At 34.7% G+C, this 19,897-nt stretch overlaps 1 protein-coding gene across 1 annotated transcript in view; it reads left to right on the forward strand.

Moving 5' to 3' along the window:
* LOC118748887 (disheveled-associated activator of morphogenesis 1) overlaps positions 1–19,897 on the forward strand; it is a 119,299-nt gene that overhangs the window by 51,454 nt on the left and 47,948 nt on the right. Inside the window, exon 2 of the mRNA XM_036483610.1 lies at positions 12,763–12,817. Within this exon, the coding sequence (XP_036339503.1) occupies positions 12,803–12,817 (15 nt within the window). The 5' untranslated portion in view covers positions 12,763–12,802. The remainder of the gene's footprint in view (positions 1–12,762; positions 12,818–19,897) is intronic.

Here is a 19,897-nt window from a genome sequence, read left to right on the forward strand (position 1 = left end):
TGTATGCTCGTATCTGCATGGCTGCGTTGATGACTCGCTGGCCGGGCGGTCTTTTGTTGCTTGATCTGTCCGATTGCTTGCTTGTCGCTTTGGTTTTAGCGGCTGGCAAAAACCGACCACTGCTAGCTGGCATTGTCGATGATTTTGATTTCATTTGCAACGAAAGTGAAAATACACAAATGTGTACAAAAGAAATGAATTTAAATAAATTATCGCAAGTTAATCACCGAAGTAGTATGCGTGTGGCTTATGAGCGCGCTCCCCAAGCGATCTTCCGCTGCTCGCGGGCTGGGCGTTGTTGCACGCAGCATACATATAGTATACTACATACATATGAACGACTGATTGGGCTGTCCGCATGCGCTTTCAATTCACTTAGTACCAACACTTATATTTTTAAACAACTCTCACATTGAATATTTATTTATTGATTTCATTCGTACGCATATCGCTTTCAAGCTTTCTGGAAAGACTTACATACCTACACACACATATGTACATATATACATAATGAGGGACAAGTCCAGGGTTGCCACTGCCGGAAAAAAATTCCTACCATCCGCTTGAAAAAAAAAATCTACCAAATCTGGAAAATATCTACCAATAACTTTTTATTTGTTCTTATTTGGCTCTGTAACCGCCTAAGCAAGTCATATCAAACAGGTACGTGTATTTTGTTGTAGCTTCTGGTATCGAGAGAGTCAAAAACTGTTCTGATTTTGTTCTCCTAACTCAAGACGTGCCATGTGAAAAAAAAATAAATACACTCCCGGTAAAAAATTTGGCACAGCAAAATTCTCCCAATATATGCAAACATTTTTTTCCGCCAACTTTTCATAAAACAATGGTTCATTCTACAACGAAAAACATAAAACTATTAATTTTATTATAATAGAGTAATAATTTTTAATAGAGTACAAGTTTTAAGTAGCTAGGAATTACCGTTGATTTTTGGCAATTTTTTTCTCGCAGTCTCTTCCCTCCACTTGCTCTTTCCATTCAGTGGGGGCCTGCCTCCCAGCGTGTTCCGAGTTGAATACTTTCAAAGCTAGAGCGTCGAAGTCCATTCGAAAGACATGGCCAAGGCAGCGGAGCCGCTATATTTTAGTTCACTGCACCATGACCATGTCGTTGTAAAGTTCATACAGCTCATCATTCCATCGTTTGCTGTACTCGCCGTCGCCAACGCCTAAAGACCGGTAAATCTTCCGCGAAATCTTTCTCTCGAATACTCCAAGAGCCGCCTAATCGTATGTTTTTTTTTTTTGATATTTTAATAAGTTTTATTATCTTTAATTTAACTAATTATACATTATTTGAGATCACATTATTAGTATATTTTTCTTCAACCAACAGCGAAAAACGAAAGGGAACAACGAAATTTCGTCATTTGAAAAAATTTTAACTGTAGTTTTAATAGACAAATACAGTTACGTCACTCAAAAAACCGCTTGGTGATTTTTTCTAATATGGTTTTCAAGTAAAAATTTATTCTTATTCATATTTTTTTTTAAGAATATTGTTTGCGCTTTAACCAAACCCATAAAAAGCTAAATACAGCATTTAGAAAAAATTCAAAAAATTTTCGTCGATATTCCGAACTTTCTAATCTGAATTTTTAGAACAATTTAAGGTATGAAGTTGTATGGCCCATAATTATTGAGTAGATATAACCAACAATGCGCCGCTTAAAACTCCCGTCGATTTTTTTTTTTAATTTTTGCAAGCAGTTGCAGTTTTGCATGGCGTTGATTTAATTTTTTTGCGAACAATCATAGTGCGTGATTACATGCCTGTAATTTTTTTTCCTTTTATTTAAATAATCATTTAAAATATTTAGGCAATCAAAAGCTCCTCGGCATTCCAGTAAAATGAGTTTTGAATAGAGCACGTTCTGTTCGCTCTTTATCGATATACATTTATATGTACGTATTTATGTAAAAAGGGTGTATTAAATCGTTCGAAAATTAATACAATGAAGTAGACTAAACTTTTGGAAAGAAATTTATAATAAAAATATAAAGATAACTACGAAAAATAAAAGGAAAATGGAAAGGTTTATTTGTTTTTCAACCAAATTATTAAAACAAAATCTACCAAAGTATGAAAAAATTTACATTTTTACCAACCCAAATTTTTTCTAACAATTTTGGTAACAATTTAGCAAAGTGGCAACCCTGGTCAAGTCACCTGATAACTTGCTTTTCAGCGTTCAAGCCGTGCGGATTATCATGCGCCGTGAATGAATTCATTTCATGCGGTGTGCATAAATAATTTTTAATAAAATTTTATATTTTTTATTATTGTAATTTGTGTATTTGTTCGAAAATTATGAGGCTGTTAAAATTTCCAACTGACAAATATCTGCAATTAGTTTACGCTCTTGAAAAGTTATTCGTGTGCGAGTATGAACTAAAAATAGCTAGTGTTTTCTTTTTTTTTTGTGAAAATAATTGAGACGCATTTTTGCATTTTAAATTAAAATAGAAATTTTATTACAATTTATTGGTTCACAGTGAAATTTCCATATCGCTTTTTATGCGCGCTGCTGATATGCGACTGTAAGGAAAAAGCGCTGCATAGGAAGAAAGGTGGCGTGAGAGCGTGTGATTGTGTGGGAACAATATCAGTTAGTAAATAAATTGAACGTCGCAAAACTAAAGTCACTGAGACCAAGAAAATCTTGTATTTCCTTAACCCTACAGCACAAAATACCAGGGACCTTAACAATTACAACTTTTATTAAAAAAATCGCTCTTTAACAATTATTTTTTTACTGTTATTCTGATTTTTAGTTTATAAATCCAAAATAACAATTATTTTTAATTTTTATTTTAAATAATCTGCAAATCAAATTTGAAAATAAATTTTTATTTGCGATTTTTATGCAAAATTAAAAAAAAAATAACAATTATTTTTGATTTTTATGTTATAAATCCGAAATAATAATTATTTTTGATTTTTAAATTATATGTCCCAGATAACAGTTATCGAAGACCTTTATTTAAATATGTCATAAATAAAAATCAGTCACTGACCTTTATTTTTTAAATCATACTTATAAAAGTAATTAGTAAAAGTCGCAGTAAACTTTTGTTTCCCAACACTTTCTCAACTGCGAAAAATGTTAATGACTTTTATACTAATGATTTAAAAAATAAAATTCTGTGACTGATTTATATATATGACTTTTAAAAGTAAAAGTCAGTGACTGATTTTTATTGATGACTTTTATAAATAAAAATCAAAAATAATTGTTATTTTGGATTTATAATATAAAAATCAAAAATAATTGTTATTTTTTATATTTTTGCATAAAAATTGCAAATAAAAGTTTATTTTCAAATTTGAGTCTCGGTGAAAAAAGAATCGATTCGTATTCATCACTTAGTTGTAGAACATTTCCTTCATAGTGAATTTTTCCATGACAGTTTTCATCAATAACTGTTATATTCGGTCCCTGCGAAATACTATCAGCATTTCTCAAACATAAAAAGATGAATTTAAGTATTTTAGTCTTAACCAATGACTCATAATATGCTGCGACGCATATTTGTCTCTCAGTCAAAGTTGTCGTACAGTCTCCATGGTCAGGCCAATGTCAATACCTAGAGAGAAACTTGATATTGGCTCCATTTCAAAGATGTATGTCCTTTCTAATGAAAATATGCCTAAAGAGCCTGGCCTGTCTAAGTACCCTCACCGCTCCCAAGTACTTACTGCGTTCTGAGTTTATTAGATTCGCTTAGGCTGGAGTGGCTACTACCACCATAGACTCATAGATCCTTTGTAGCAACACAAGGGATCTCGTATATATGTATACCCTCCCCTCCTATAGGAACCAGTATGTGGAGTTCACAAATTTGAGCAGTCACCTTATTTTTATGCCCGTCAATTCGCTGAGCTGGACATTCATAAAGTAAGTCCGCGTATCTGCAGCTCCTGCAGAAATCATTGGGTGCCACCACAAGTCTCTTCTCGTACCTCCCTAGGTGAATGTGGCCGGTCAGGGGACCGCCGCTAGCCAAGGAGATTTCCTCTTTGCTCAACATAATGAGCTCCTCGATCTTTTCTGGTCTCATTCTGAACACATTAGTTCTGTCATGCTGGGTTCTGGGTTAACACACTCGATGTTTTCAAGTCCCGAACAAGGTTAACTGAATCAAAATTGTTCTGACCTCGGAGGAACAGAGTCCGCCCTCGCCAGTTCATCGTCAATATTGTTTCCCACAATGTTCTGGTTTCTAGCAGAGTTTTATGGTGTTTCTCACCTGCAATAGTTCAAGAATATCAAAATCGTCTTTAATGAGTAGACAGCCAACAGGGTCCATTAAGGCAAATGTCCAGCTTATCTAAACCTCGACGCTTATTCTGCACTCCATCCATGATCCATTTATGTGCCAATGTACATATTGGAATTAAGTAAGGGCGATCCATTTGCCTACACCTCTCAACCTCCAAATTTTTTTCGAGGCTACCGCTGCTAGAATAAAAATATGGACTGAAGTTCCTCTCAAAAGCGAATGTAGGGCCTCAGCTGTTCATTTATCCTATAACTGGGTGAAAAAAACAACCTTTGAAGTTCATTAAAACGTGTTTGGTAGTCTTTTAGTGTATTTTTGGCCTCCATACTACGGTGGTATAAAAAAAACGGATAGAACGGGCGGACCAAAAAGTCTTCTACTGGCCCAAATGGCTCAGGTGGCTTAATTAAGAGTTTTGCCTGGGTAGGAAATTTAACTTTTTCTTATCACGAGTATTTCCAATATATTTAACTTTGTCACAATATTTAAGAACTCAAGAGGTATTATTTTTTAGGAATTGATAAAATTTCAACATGGTTTGAACCTTGAAGTTGTCTCAAAAATATTTCTTAAAATAAAACATGGAGAAAACCCCGAAAAGTGCCGAAAAAATCAAACACAAATAATACACAGAAAGCGTGAAAAAAATAAAAAAAATCGATAATATTTCCATGTAAAGGATATAAGCAGTTCCCTTGTGCTCAGAACTATTAAATATTTCAAGGCCGTCAAGCCCGATAGTTTATGTATGTACATAAGTGTACAGACAAGGGGATGAACTTAACATGCTTATGATCTTCTCCTCCTATTTGTGATGTGCGTCTTGTTAGTATAACAAAAAATAGAGGAACCAACTACAATTTTATGCCACCTTCAGATGACAAATAGTTTTATGATAAGCTTTTTCGAGGCAAAAATGTACTCGCAGGTTAGCCATTGCCTACCGAGGGGCTATCGCTGTTAGGAAAAGCTTTTTAAAGTTTAGATATTGCTACGACCAGCGATCGAATCCAAGTACTACCGTGTGGTAGTATGCAACTCGAACCACTCATCTATAGCGGCCACCGTATACAATACTGTGTGAAATTAAAAGAGGCCAGACTGACTACATAGCGCTAATTTGGGACTTCAATACTAAAATGCCTGTTAGGTTTTCAGCCACACTGATGGTTAAAAATGGAGCAAGAAATCTTATCGGGCCTCTACTTGGAAAACCTGCAGTCCTTTCACCTTCTCAATCAAAATACAGTTAATTCTCTAACAAAAACCATATTTATGCAAGTTCAAACTTTGTAGAAAATTAAAAAATTCAACAAACTTTCATAAAAAAAATCTAACTAAACTAATTTGAAATTTTATATTTTTTAATAATTAATATAAGTATAAAAAGGTGCATGTTTCGAGTAGCTATACATATCCGTTGATTTTTTTTAATTTTTTTCCTGACGCTCTTCCGCAATTTAAAAATTTAGCTGTAGTCGTAGGACGCATTCTTCAATGAAATTAATTTTGAGTTGCGTGGCCGGAAAACTAATTAGGTTACAGTGAGTGTTGGCTTTACGATCTTTAATGCAGGTGAATTCCTTAATATTTTTAATTTCACGAATTGTTTACTTACTTTTACCCATACCGCAGGTGAAAAGAATTTAAAAATAATAAGGCAATCAATTTCACCCAAAAATGCGCAAATATTTACAGCTGTACAAATATTTGCCAAATCCACAAAAAACAAGCCACTCAATGTCAAGCAACAACAACAGCAAGCAGGCACCTTCGAAAGCAAAGTAAAATCGAAAGTGAAAAAGAATGAGGCATACGAGTAAGGATGAAAAAGTATAAAACTACAAAAAAAAAAATTGGTACGTTTAACATAAAATAATAAAAACAAACTACAATTCAAATTAAAGTAAAAAATAATAATAAAACACTCAGCAACATTTAATTTCGCTTTCATCGATGATTATCGCAGAAAAGTGCCCATAAGAAAAGGCGCGAAAATTCAAAACACAACAAAACACTTGCATGAAACGCAATTCAAGATGAAATGCCGAAAGGCGAAATGAACGAACGAAAAAATAAATAAAAATAAAAACAAAGCAACCGCATGATATAAAAAATCAAATAGCCGCCAAGTCAAAGCTCAAAACCGCAAATATGAGAGAGGCAACAAATTGCGCTGAACATATGTAAACAAAAATGTGGACACGCTGTTAGCATCATGTATTGTTGTTTTTGTCTTTTCCATGCCATGTCCATGCAGGTGCCCATTACCACTTATCACAGCTGTCCACTTGCCGCGGCTCTTTGCATCGCATAAATTTGTTTGCTTTCGCCGCACCTTTCTAATTTAAATTTCACGGCCTCACTCACTACAGCTTCGCTTGCAAGGGTCCTCAAAAGTATCCCTGCGGCGTAATTCAAGCTCGATTTGATCATGAATACAAGTGCATAGTTTCAAAATATCATTTTTTTCTCATTTTCTGTTTTTTTTTGTGTTTTCGGTTTCAAGTGGCGCACGTCCAATTTTGTGCGACCTTTCTTTGCTATGCTGGCTGTTTTTGCTGTTGTTTTCTCCATTATTATTATTTTTTTTTTTTTCATTTTGGTTTGCATGCTATCTAATCTTTCTTTCGCTTGTCTGCACTTTTGTTGCGCATGCGCGGCTGTCCACTTCAATTACCCATTTGACACTGGAGTGCAAGTGCTGTTGAGTGCCGCCAGCTTGCTGAATGGTCAGTTTGCAAGTATAAAATTATAGAAAATTCAAAAAGTTACTCACGCCAACAAAGTGTTTGTAAAGTGTCTGCTTAGTTTCGTAATTATTTTGGCGATTTATTGTTATTTTTATTGAAGGCTAAAACTAAAAAGTTAGCGCAACTTAAGGCGACTAGCAATGGTTTGCACTTAAAATAAATATTATTGGCAAATTAAATAATGAGTTGCAGGCACATTAACATGACCCGTTATGTGTCATTATCCGCGCTAAAGTTTTTTGTAACGAATTACGACTTTTTGAAAACCTTGGCTTTTCGAATATCGAATAAACCGGCCTTTTTTATCGAGCTAATCGGTTTTTTCTCATTTCACACAAATTTTGACCTCTAAATAAAAGTTTGGAGTTTTTCGAAGTTTTCAAGGCTTTTTCCAGTTTAAGGGGAACTCCTAGGATATTTGAATGTTTGGTGCTTAAACATTTTCTACGTGTTTGGCCAAGTTTCTCCGCCAATTCTTTATCTGCCTCTTGATGATGTGACAGAACCGGAGAGAGCTACACCTTTACTCAACGCCTGAAGAAGAGGTTTGCTATTGTCAGCTGAGAGTTCACCGCTATTTAAAAAAACTGTTTTTGATGTTGCTGGGACCAGAGGCCTCTGGAGTGGCACTACTCTAAACCAACAGAAAAAAAAACAGAAACAATGCAATAATATATTTAAAAAAAAAAGTTAAAATAAGACCAAACGCTAATTTTTCACTGATTTTTATTTTTTTACCTTTTAACTAAAAAAAACTTTGTCTTATTTTGCTTTACTCTTTTCTAAATGAATGCTATCTTAACTTAAGATTGATCGGTTTTATTATCAATATTTTTATCGATTTTGTTATCGAAATTTTCATTGATTTTGCTATCGACATTTCCAGAAATTGTCGATATAATAATCGATAGATTTATCAATTTTGCTATCAATACTTTTATCGATTTTATTACCGATTTTCTAATCAATATTTTAAACGATTTTGTTATCGATGTTGTTATTGGTTTTTCTATCGATAATGTTATAGATTTTGTTATCGATTATTTATCGATTTTGCTATCAATTATCGATTTTTTGAGTGATTTCGTTATCGATTATTTATCGATTTTGATATCGATTTTGTGATCGATTATTTATTGATTTTGGTATCGATATGTTTATCGATAGTTTTATCGATTTTTTTGTCGATAAGTAATCGATTTTGTTATCGATTATTAATCGATTTTGTTATCAATTATTTACCAATTTTGTTATCGATATTTTTATCGATTTTTTATCGATATTTCTATCGATTTTCTATTTTTAACCTCTTCAATAATGCTAATGCCTCCTGGTAGAGACTAACCTTTGGTTTTCAATTCTTGTATCCTACGAAAATTGCAATTCAAGTTATAGTTAAAAAAAAATCAAATCCGTTTTTATGTTATTGTTTGTAAACATTTCTTTTTCATCGCTGAGTTGTTTAATTGCTGCGTAAGTGTTGCCAATTGTTTGTTGCACAGTAAAGGTAGTTGTACAATAATTTGAGTGTGTTTAAATATTAAAAAATATAGTGAAAGGATAATCGTAGCAATAGCAATCCTTTACACATTAAAATAAGCAAAATATGCATGGTCGTTAAAATTAAGCTTGGAATCGCTGAACAAGCAAAATAAGCAATTCCAAGCAAAAGCTTAAAATTTTCGGCCCTGGTCACAGCATTATCATGCAAAATGTTTTATAATCAATTAACTAAAATATAAGCATACATTTGAAAGGCAAATGATTTTTTTCATAACTTTGACTCGCTGACTAGATGACTGACTGGTGCAAGGTGTCGATTTACTGAGTTTGAGTGCATACATAGTTAACGGTGGTGAATGGTAGTGGCGCGTGATTTTGGCTGTCAACTAAAAATAGCATACATATATACATACATAAGTGCACAAAAATGAATGAATATTAATATGTATAGATGGGCGCATAAATATTTCTCGTTTTTTTTCATATTTTTTTTTTCAAATGCAACCTTTTGTCTGCCGACCAACAAGTGCAGTTATTTGATATTTATGAGATACCCAGTAGTCGATATGCAAGCTTAGCATTAAGGGTCGTGTAGTGCGACTTAGTATAGACATATTTATAGCTTTGAATACGCCATAGTTTTTGTTGCAATTTTCGTTTTACTTTGAGTTATTCGCTCATTTTTCCCTTAACAAACAGTAGGTATTTGAAACAAAATATCAAATCGTCAGCTGAAGGAAAATCCAAACCGCAAGCTAGCTTTATTTGTAGGTTTTTCGAGACGCCTAAAACCGCAAAGTAGATGTACATATTTGTACTTGCAATATATTTTTTATGTAATAATTTGTGCATTAGACTGGTCTAAAAAAATCGACCATTTCTTTTTTTAAATCCCTTGTGAAATATTTTCAAGACATTGAAAAAAGAAGCACTTTTCTAAGATTAAGATCTCATCGGGAATTTCTATTTTCCATGAAAACATTTCTTTCAATTTTTAAATTTTATAATTCGCTTTTTAATGCGTTTTCTTTTCTATGAAAACTGTTGCCTTTTTATTGCGCTGAGAAGAAGGCAACATTTAAAGGCTGAAAGAAAACGACATAGGTCAACGTGTCGGATTGAGCGATATATGTATATCTTTGAAAGAAATTGAAGGCTATAAAAAAATCTCATATGATATGATATGAACATATAAATTATTTGAACTTTTTTTTTAGAAAAATGATTTTAATTTTTTGAATTTTATACGGAAATTGACAAAAAATTAAAAATCTTTTTCCATTTAAATTTGCTGGTGAAATCGGCTATTAGTGATGAATTTCAAAATTTGGCCGAAAATTAAAAAAAGTGAATTCTTGAAGATATATGTTCGACTTTAACCTGGAATAACTTTTGGAGAATGAAATCAATTCAATTCCTTCAAAATATACCGCTCATTCCGATGCGTTGACTTAAAGAGAAGTATTAAAATTTCAAAATGGAAACTAATTTTTCTCATGTGTTAGATATTTATATAGAAAATATAAATTCGCGATGAGCATCCTCTGAATCTTAATATTAACGGCTGTATTTTCGACAGGCGTCTTTTTTCATTGTGCCGAAAATATTTCACAAGAGATTTTGCAAAAAAAAGTAATTGTAGATTTTTTTAAACCAGTCTAATGTGCATACATACATATAAATATATATAAATATGAATGTGTCCCATGTACTACTTGCATAAAATTCGATCGCATACCCTAACGACGAATCAAAGCAATGCGGAACAAATTCAATATGCATTGCCAACATTGCAGTGCGCGCATATGTACACATATAACCATTATTGCCGCAAATTCACCAAAATGCTGTTCACTGCTGTAAGAGCCGTTAGTTGCGCTTAACACACCGGCTTTAACAGCACTCTCAGCTAGCTAGTTGTCGTAGACGCGCGAAATCCATCGCATTGTTAAACCTTTTTTACTCGTACCTAGCGAAAAGCATAGATATAAAGCGTATAGCTGCGATCTAAAAATTAAATGCATATGTGCTTATAAAAGTATTTGTGTGTATGTGCGCGTTCGTAAAGTGTTTTTTGTTAGCGCTTCAAATTGCTGCAGCATAAATAATTGAAATTAGTCGCCAACTAAGCGGGTTCTTTTTGTCTTTCGACACAGCAGCGGCGCGCGACATTGTATTTATCTACGTACATAAAAGTGCTTTTGTTTTGATTTTCTTTTCTGTAAACAGCGCAATTCGTTAAATGTTGGCACATTAGAGTGCAAAACTTTCGTGACATCAATCTGCAATATTTTGCCTTTGATTTGCACTTTAACCTCTGCAAAAGGTGCCAATGGCGTATGAGTAACATACCGACGAAGCTTATTAGACTGGCTTTCAAACTTGTGTTTTTGTGTGTGTATTTTTAAATATACAAATGCAAAAAGCTTGCACGCTTGCATAAATACCCTATAATTATGTAAATTTATGTGCTAAATAGTTATTTGCAAAGGCGCGTGTGTTTTTGTATGTGTCTTATTTATGGCGGTCCTTATTGTTCTTCGCTTGCAGTGCAACTAGTTTCTCTATTTTAGCTGCTATTCTTTTGCGTTCAACTATGGTAAGTCATTGCCGCTTTATTTGGTGTTTACAACCATTTATTATGCAATTAATATATATCTCTGCAGAGGCATTTATAAAACTCATATTAAACAAGACAAGTTGTATGGATGGCGCTTGTTAAGTTAGCTGAATGCTGGAATTTAACTACAATTATAAAAAATAAAAATAAAATGAGAAAAATTAATAGTAAAAGAAACTGTAATGAATTTGCTGATAACAAGTATGCAAACAGGTTGAACGTGTTTTCTACAAACTAAAAGTTATGCTTATCATATTTTTAGTCCCATTCACCATGTAACAACAATCAGAAATTTCAATTGGAGTTGCTAGAAAAGTTACAAATAAGTACATATGTACATCCGTGAGATACCGACAACCTAAATCCCAAAATTCTGGGTTTTTCAAGAAGTTTTTATCAAATACTTATGTGTGTTCATATAGTCATGTGAAAAATATTAGGTACACGACATTTTGACCAGTCTTGGCTATTCTTCTTTTGACGGTTTAATGTTTTTTTATATTTTTAAACAAATACAGTTCATTATCTAAGAAGCATCATATAAGCCCAAATTTCAAACTTAAGGAAAACTAAATTAAAATTGTTTAAAAAAAAATTAAGAAAATATTTGTGGGAAATAAGCCGTTTCATGATTATTCACTTATGACGCTCTTGGTTTAAGTACTAGCTCAATTCTCAGAGGCGTGGCTACACAAATGTTATGGCTTATTTTAGTTTATTTTTTCTTTAATTTATATTCATTAGATTTCCAGCAGCTCGTAATTTTTGCTTCAGGCATTTGAAAATTAACCAAAATGCAAACATAATTCTGAAACACACCTCTTAATTTATGCATCATTCAGCTGTGTGAGAATTTAGCAAAAACTTCCTGAATGACTCAATTTGCCACTACATTTTTTTTTTTTTTCAATAAAAAATTAACGTATTTACTACACTTATTTAGTTAATTTCAAACAACAATAGCCTTATAATTTCAGCAATAAACGTCAGCGCCAAACCCAGCGAAGCGATTAAACGAGCGCTACATTTTATTTTAGTAATTTTAGTAAAAAATGCTAAAGAAAAACTTGACATGTTTAACAGTGCAAAAATTTTAAATTAATCAGTTGATTTTCATTTTTCATTGTTTCTTTTGGTGTTGCTAATTTCCTCAATAAATGCTAAAAGGGGCGTGCGCAGCTTGCCAATCCAACTAAATAAGCCAAAGACGACACTATAGCCAAATGAGTTCAGGCAGCTGGAAAATATAGTACATATTCGCATGGCTGCAAATTTTCATAAAATAACTATAATTATGTTAAGCAAAGTAGTTTAAATTAATTATAGTGTAAACAGGCACGAAATTTGAGATTTGAGAATGCTGCGCTGAGGGAGTGGCTGTGGTAATTCTTTTGTTATTTATAGCTCGATGAAGTCATTCTATGTCTGGCGGCTTTGGGAAGGTTTTTTTTTCTTTTATTAGAACAAACTACTTATAGCAATTTATGAGCTTAACACTTTGATTATTTTAGTAATTAAGAAGTTTCACGGTATATCTTTTTAACAACTTTAAACTAATAATGAATCTTTTTTTTTATTACAGGTAAGCAATGTCGGAGAAAATTGACTAATACAAAAGGAAAATGATTCACTTAATGGTATGAAAATATTATTGTTTGTTTATAATAAGTTTTATTTGTTTTCGTGTAAATAAATAAACGAAATCTTTAAGTTACACATTTCAGATCAGTGCGATTAGTTTCTTCCTGCGGCGTACCGTTCTTTAAATAGCTGGTTATATGTAGGCAGTGGAATATATGTAGTTCTTATCTTAATGATGAGGAGTCTTGCATATTCAGCACGGATTCACTTGAAAGACTTAATAATGGCTTCCAAAGAGAAGTTATTGAAGGCTACCCGACATCATGGCCTTTTCCTAGTGTAAATTCTTTGAAGTTTGAGGAAGAAGCTTCTATGTTTGCTAAGATTTTTAATAAAAGAAAAAATTGTTAGAATCGCCGTTTAACCGTATTTAGATATGTCCTTAATAAACGCTCAGGCTGGTTTATGAGTGGGTGTGTAGATTATCTATTACCTTCGCGCCCTTATATTATTCTAAGATCAGAGGCTAGTTTATGCGCGGGTTCATGTATGGCTCAGTAGTTGGATATGGGCGCTACCACTCCGTAGGACCTAGTATCGATCGCAGCTTCGAGCAACATCTAAATTATAAATAGTTTTTTCTAACAGCGGTCGCCTGAAAAAGCTTCCCATAAAACAATTTTGCATGCTAAAAAATCAACCAAAACCAAAAGATAAGGTTAGGTTAGGGTAGCGGGCTGTCTCCGTGCATGGAGGCCCAATTGGACTCGACCAAGCTGTCCATTGTGATGCCCTAAGAAGGCAAGAGGGAAAAGAGCGCAAGAAGATGGGAAGGTGAGTAGGAGGGTATAGAAAGAGAGGGGAAGCTAGGCAAGAATGACGACATCTATGTCTTTTTATTGGAGAACCGTTTCGTGCTCGCAACGAATCTCTTCAGTCGACTGATGTCCATTCCCGATAGCTCATCGGGAGTGCGAAAAAGTCTGATTCAAGGTGCTTAAAACTTTGGGTCGGAAAGGCAGGGTACTAGAGCAGCAGATGTTGAGATGACTCCACCTCATCGCATCACCTCAAGTATTCCCACCAATATCGACAGATGTAGCTAGCTTAGTGTCAAGAGCTCCCCAGTCCGGGCGCGGTTTACCCGTGGCCAGAAGGATTTTGCCACCTTGCATTCCAGGGTCTTCGCTCAGTGCTCGCGGAGCTGACTAAACGCCCATCTGTCCAGAAGCAGACCACACGAGGCCAGAGAGCCCCCAGACCTTCCATATCCGAAAGTAATTCCTCGAGGGTTCTCTGTCTTGCCAGCTCATTGATCATGCAGTCTCCAGCGATTTCCCTGTGACCTGGAACCCAAATAAGCTTAACAGCGAAGTATTCAGATGCGGTCTATAAGGAAGTCATCACTCCTTCACCGTTCTCGAACACACCGTCAAGGAGCCAAGAGCCTTGATAGCTGCTTGGCTTTCGGAATAGATATTCACCTCCTTAAAAGGACATACTCCAGAGAGGTCCTCAGCCTGGAAGACGCTACAGTGATCTGGTAGCCTAAATTTCAGGTTGATGGAGAGTTCTTCGCAGAAGACGCCCCCACCTTCCATTCAGCTTCGATCGATCTGTAAATAAGTTCACAGACCCCGATTCCAGATACTGCACCCCTCCCAGGCCTCTCTTGCTGGAATGTAAGTCGTGAATAGAATACTGGAATGCCCATAGCTCGAGGTGAGATTAAAGCCCACCCCGCTTAGCCTTGCTGCGGTGCGCGCAAAAGGTCACCTTCGGCCATAACTTGTATGTTGAATTCGACGACAGAAGTGACTGAGAAGTGAGAAGTGAACTTACATCATCCTAAGTAAGATTATAATCTTTAGAGACGATATCAAATGAACATCGTAAAAAAATCTAGTCTCTTACTTAGATCAGAGGTGCGGTTACCTGACATAATCTAACTTCTTAGAAGATGTTTATATCAGAAGATAGACTCCAAGTAAGGCGTTGAATAGCATCTATGATATCAGTACCGGCAGTCATCAGCATTTATTGACCCATATTCATATACATGCATATATATTTGAGAAAAGCGAGAGCTTCTCCATCTGACATTATAATAACTAGCGTAATAGTATTATGTTATATTAATGAAAGGAATTTTTGTTCAAAACTTTTCAAAGATGCGCTTCTTTGTATGACTTTGTTCAACATTTTGTAAACAACTCTCCACTAAAAATTGGCTTGGAAAGTAACAATTAAAAATAAATTTACCTAATCGCTGTCAATCAAGAATAATTTGAATATTTTATTAAAGCAAAAGGTTTTAAATTAGTTGGTGTGATTTTTACTGCTAGGTATTATGTTGTTTCTCCTAACTTAAAAGCAATTAAATAATCAGAGAACCAATTAATAAAATATTTTTTCAAAATGAGGGACGAGTTAAAGTGATTTATTTCCGTAAAATGATTAGCTATTTGTTTATTTATTTATTTATTTATTTATTTATTTCCAATTCTAAGTTTCTTTGCACGTATTAAGAATTTATAAAAAAAAAATGTTGGCATGTGGCAAAATCTAAGAAAATAATAACAAAAAAAAACCTTAAAGATAGCTAGATGTCTTAAATCTTTGTTTCTGTGGAAAGCTGGGTGCGATACAATCAACCACAAGTGCAAATATGCATACTCGCTTAGCAAATATTAGAAGTATAGATATGCAAGACAATTTTCGTTAAGTGCCTTCAGTCTCTGATAAATGTCAAATTTTGTCTGCCGTTGGCACTTAATGCTTAATCTAACATCAGCTGACTATGATCAGCGAGCAAAAACTTACAATCACTGCACCGACCGACACAGGCCATTAAGCGCATTGCTTTCTTGCTTCGAAGGTTCTTTTGTTTTGTGTTTTCCACTGATTTAATACCGTGCGCTGCCATTGTTTTTGCACTTCATTTGTTTTATGTAGCAACGCTCTTTGCATTATTTTTAACTTATAAAACAATAAATCTAAATTGATTGCAAAGTATTTTGCTTTAGTTTTGCATTGATTTTTTTTCTAAACCGGCAAGTTTTGCACTGCTTACTCGCTAGCTGGTTTGGCTCGAAGCGGTTCAAGTGGTATTTACTGCTGAAGTCTGTGCACAAATAAAGGCAAGCCTTTCAAACGAACTATAAAATTACTTTATTAGGAAGGTTTGTACTCTTGGCTAGAATAAAATCTTCGTTGTTGTTGTTTTTGTTATTATAAATAATTTATTGCTTATTTACATACATATGTATGTATAGCTATAGGGGATCGTCTTACTCTTTTAACGTCTATTGGTTGCTTTAGATTGACAGATTGAGAAAAAATTGGCAAACAAAGAGTATATATGCTGGATGCTGCAAAAAAAACGTAAAGATGATAGTTGGAAACCTGCGTCAACGTCACCCATTATATTCCATTCCCATCCGCGGAAAAGCAGGGAAGTCTTGTAGCTTGAGAGCAATGGAAAGCTCGTGTACCGGATATCCAATCTTCACAAGCTCTGGCCACATTTCTGGCAGTGCAGGTAAACATGAGACCCTCTCAGGCAATTAATTTGACATCCAACCTGCTCAAAATGCTACTTCCGCAAAAAGCAACAGAGGCAAATGATCTCGAATAGCGTTTTTGATGTTCCGAAAGCTTGAAAAGTATATTTCATATTACTTGCAGGGGTTATTAGTAGTTTGAAATATCCTCAAACCATCTATAAACGCAAGGGAGTTTCAAAGCTCATTACAAAGCCTATTCTGGCTTGCATATCGAGCTTACGGAGAAGCAAAATATTTTGTCTCTTCGGCAAATAATTAGTTAGTCCTCTGGTAAAGAATAAACTTAGACAAAGGCAATAAGGTACCCAGCACTGGATCCGTTATTCACAATATTGGCCGGCGCCAAGAGCAAGTAAAATCGAGGCAAAGAAGCCACATTAGAGTGCAATAAAAGGCGGTCTTGGTGGCAGGGATAGGACATTTTTCAAAACTCGCTTTACCGAATCATATTGACAAGTCTACCTGAGATGCAGCATAAACACCACCAATAATGTCAACAACATCAGCTTGGGGATTAAGTGAAGAGTAATTCTTGCCAGCAGGTGGTTCCGTGGGATCGATAAGCATTAAAAAAGCGAAACCTTCGCTCGGCGAACAAATGCTACGCTCTACAAGTCTCACGAAATAACTTTATTGAAACACCAAGCTGCTTGGACACTTTAATTGTGTTTGCTGAATTAGGTAAGGTTAGGGTGGGTGTCACGGATATGGGACGTACTTGGCGCTATAACCGCCGAAGTGGATTTTGGACGAGTTCAACAAAGCACGCCAATCGTTTCTCTTCTGTGCCAACTGACGCCAATGGGAAATGCCAAGTGAAGCCAGGTCATTCTCCAGTTGGTCTTTCCATCGCAGTGGCGACCTTCATCTTCTTCTTTTACCGCCAACGGTTTCCGAGTTGAAAACTTTCAGAGCTGAAGCGTCGGAGTTCATTCGAACGACATGGCCAAGCCAGCTAAGCCGCTGTATTTTAATTTGCTGCACTATGTAAATGTCGCTGTACAGCTCATACAGCTCATCATTCCTTCGTCTGCGGTACTCGCAACATTTTTCTCTTGAATACTTCAACAGCCACCTCATGGGATGTTGTCATTGTCCATACTGGTTCCCAAGTAAACGGAATTCTCCACTTTCTCGAAATTATAACTGACTAGGAGTCTTAGGAGATTTTATTTTTTTGTGATACGCAGATTTTGATCAGTAATATTAACTTAATCGACGAGCCGCCTACCTAACTGACGTCTTATTCTTCAGCAGTAAGTACACTTCTTCCTTAGTGGCAACTATTTCTGCATGAAAAAAAACTTCAGCAGTTTGGAGGCCTGAATTTAGTGTTGATTGTAGAGCTCCCGGCAGAAATTTGTATCCATCTGGATCTATCCGTTAGACAGTACTTAATTTTTTAAAGTAAACCTTCTCTCACAAAATTGTGGAGCCACTAAACAGGCCCGCTTTAGACTAATAGGCTAAGCTCTGTGGCCTAGCGCAGCAAATACCGCAGCTCACATACAAATTTTTGCGGACTCTTTTTGCTTCTAAACTAATTCGTTCTCTTTTCTCTCAAACCTCGGTCCCAACTTTCGTTAAGATAAATAAGGAAGGCAAACTTTTATTAACCCCGATGAGCCTCTTCTGCTTAAGTTGTGAGATAGTCCGCAACAGGTCCAATCTTTGATATAGAGACCAAAATGTGGTCTTAGGAGAGGCTAGTTTCTCCGATAAAATAGTACGCAACATTAGTGCCATATGGAAGAGGATTGAGAGGGCTTTTTTACTAAAATAATTGTATTAGAGTTGCCACCTATTTAAAGCACTGATTTGAATTTAATGTAATCTGAGCACGTCATAATTTAAATAGATATGGAATTTAGGTAAAATCCCTTTGTGATTGGGTTTGCCAACTTTCGAAATAATGGAGAGAGAACCGAAAAAATTTTTAAAAGGTGCGTATTAATTAAAAAGGCATGCTATACCTTCCCGGTTCGGGAATACAGGTAAAAATGCAGTCCTACATAAAAAGAGTACCAAAAAGTCTAAAAAACAAGATATGCAAATGATTACTAAATGAAAACAGATGGTGTAAACTTGTGTAACAAGATAATTTCGATCAGGGTTGCCACGTTATTTAAGATTTAATGGTTTAAGATAAATTCAGCAAAGAAAATATACACAATATTAGTATAAAACGTAATTTATGTGACAATATCGAAGTAGAAAATTTGTTTAAATAGAGTTGCCACCTTTCAAAAAAAAATTAAGCTACTAAATTTCGAAAGTTCGATGAAATATTATAGCAATAATGTCAAACCAGAGGCGCTGGAGTAAGCTGAACTGTAGTTATATTTTTACATATGTACATATTTTTTACAAGATTTGCCAACTGCGGAAAATTTTAAAACCTATTTACTTATGCAAAATGTAGTTCTAAAGTAAATAAACTATTATAACCTTTTGTTTTACAAATAAAATATGGTAGAATTGCCAGCTTCAAAAAAAAGTGTGAAGCATAACAGTTATCAACCGAAACATGTACAAAAATCGTATCATGCACATTAATATCACTTGCTCCACTCGTTCCAGTTTCGACTACCTTAGTGCCTTGTCAACACTGCCTACGACAGGTTTAAAGTTCTTTCGTAATATCAGTTGCAAATTGAAAATTTTCAAGTACAACAATTTTTCATGTAACTTTTTCGGTCACTTGCACATCGCCCACTTTTAATTTGTATACTTGCCTACTTGGTATACATAAGTATGTGCATGCGAGTATATTTTCGACCGACCTCTACAAAATTTATTTTTCTTTCTTTCTTTAACTTTTTGCATTCGCACTTGCGTGTTTTATTAACACACTTTTTTTTTTGGAGACAAAGATTTAGTAGCCTGCTACAACACGCTTGGAATTTGCAATGTTGCCAGCCAACTAGCTTACTAACCAGTTCATTTTACACTAACTTAACTCATTTTTCCATTCAACAATTTTACGCGCCGCCATACGCTCATCGCAAACGCGTTCCATACTTGCATTTTTCACTTAAGTATTTTAATTGAAACTAATTCAATGTCTTCCACTTGACTTAAGGCTAAAATGCTAAAGCAAAAAAAAAAACATAAAATTCAAGCAAAATCAAGTAGATGTTTGTAGTATTTAAACAGGCCAGACGTGATTTTCTTGCATGCACTGTGCCAAGTATGGAGCGAGTTGGGTTTGTAATTGCTTGTAGCTCTATATACTATGTACAAATGCATGTAGTGGTACGCAACTGGCCAGTTCTAGCTTTTGGCATAATTTTGTATTATATTTTATTGCTTTTTTAAAAAGTATGTTAATGTTTTTCACCTGCTTAAGCAGCAACTGAGTTGCACAAAAACTAGAATGTGTTCAACCTGCCACTAGGAAGGCCATTTGTCATTCTTCTTACAAAAAAATTGTATTGCTAAAATTATTAATGTTCTAATTTAATGAATATTTTATCTGTCTTAACTGCTTAAGCTTCGAAAAACACTTTTCGGAGTATACAAAATATGCTTGGCTTTTGAATTTATTCTTCAGCAAAAGCTAATGTTAGC

Source organism: Rhagoletis pomonella, unplaced genomic scaffold (assembly GCF_013731165.1).
Source record: "Rhagoletis pomonella isolate Grant_MI unplaced genomic scaffold, Rhpom_1.0 Rhpom_scaffold_00013, whole genome shotgun sequence".
NCBI classification, from domain to species: domain Eukaryota; kingdom Metazoa; phylum Arthropoda; class Insecta; order Diptera; family Tephritidae; genus Rhagoletis; species Rhagoletis pomonella.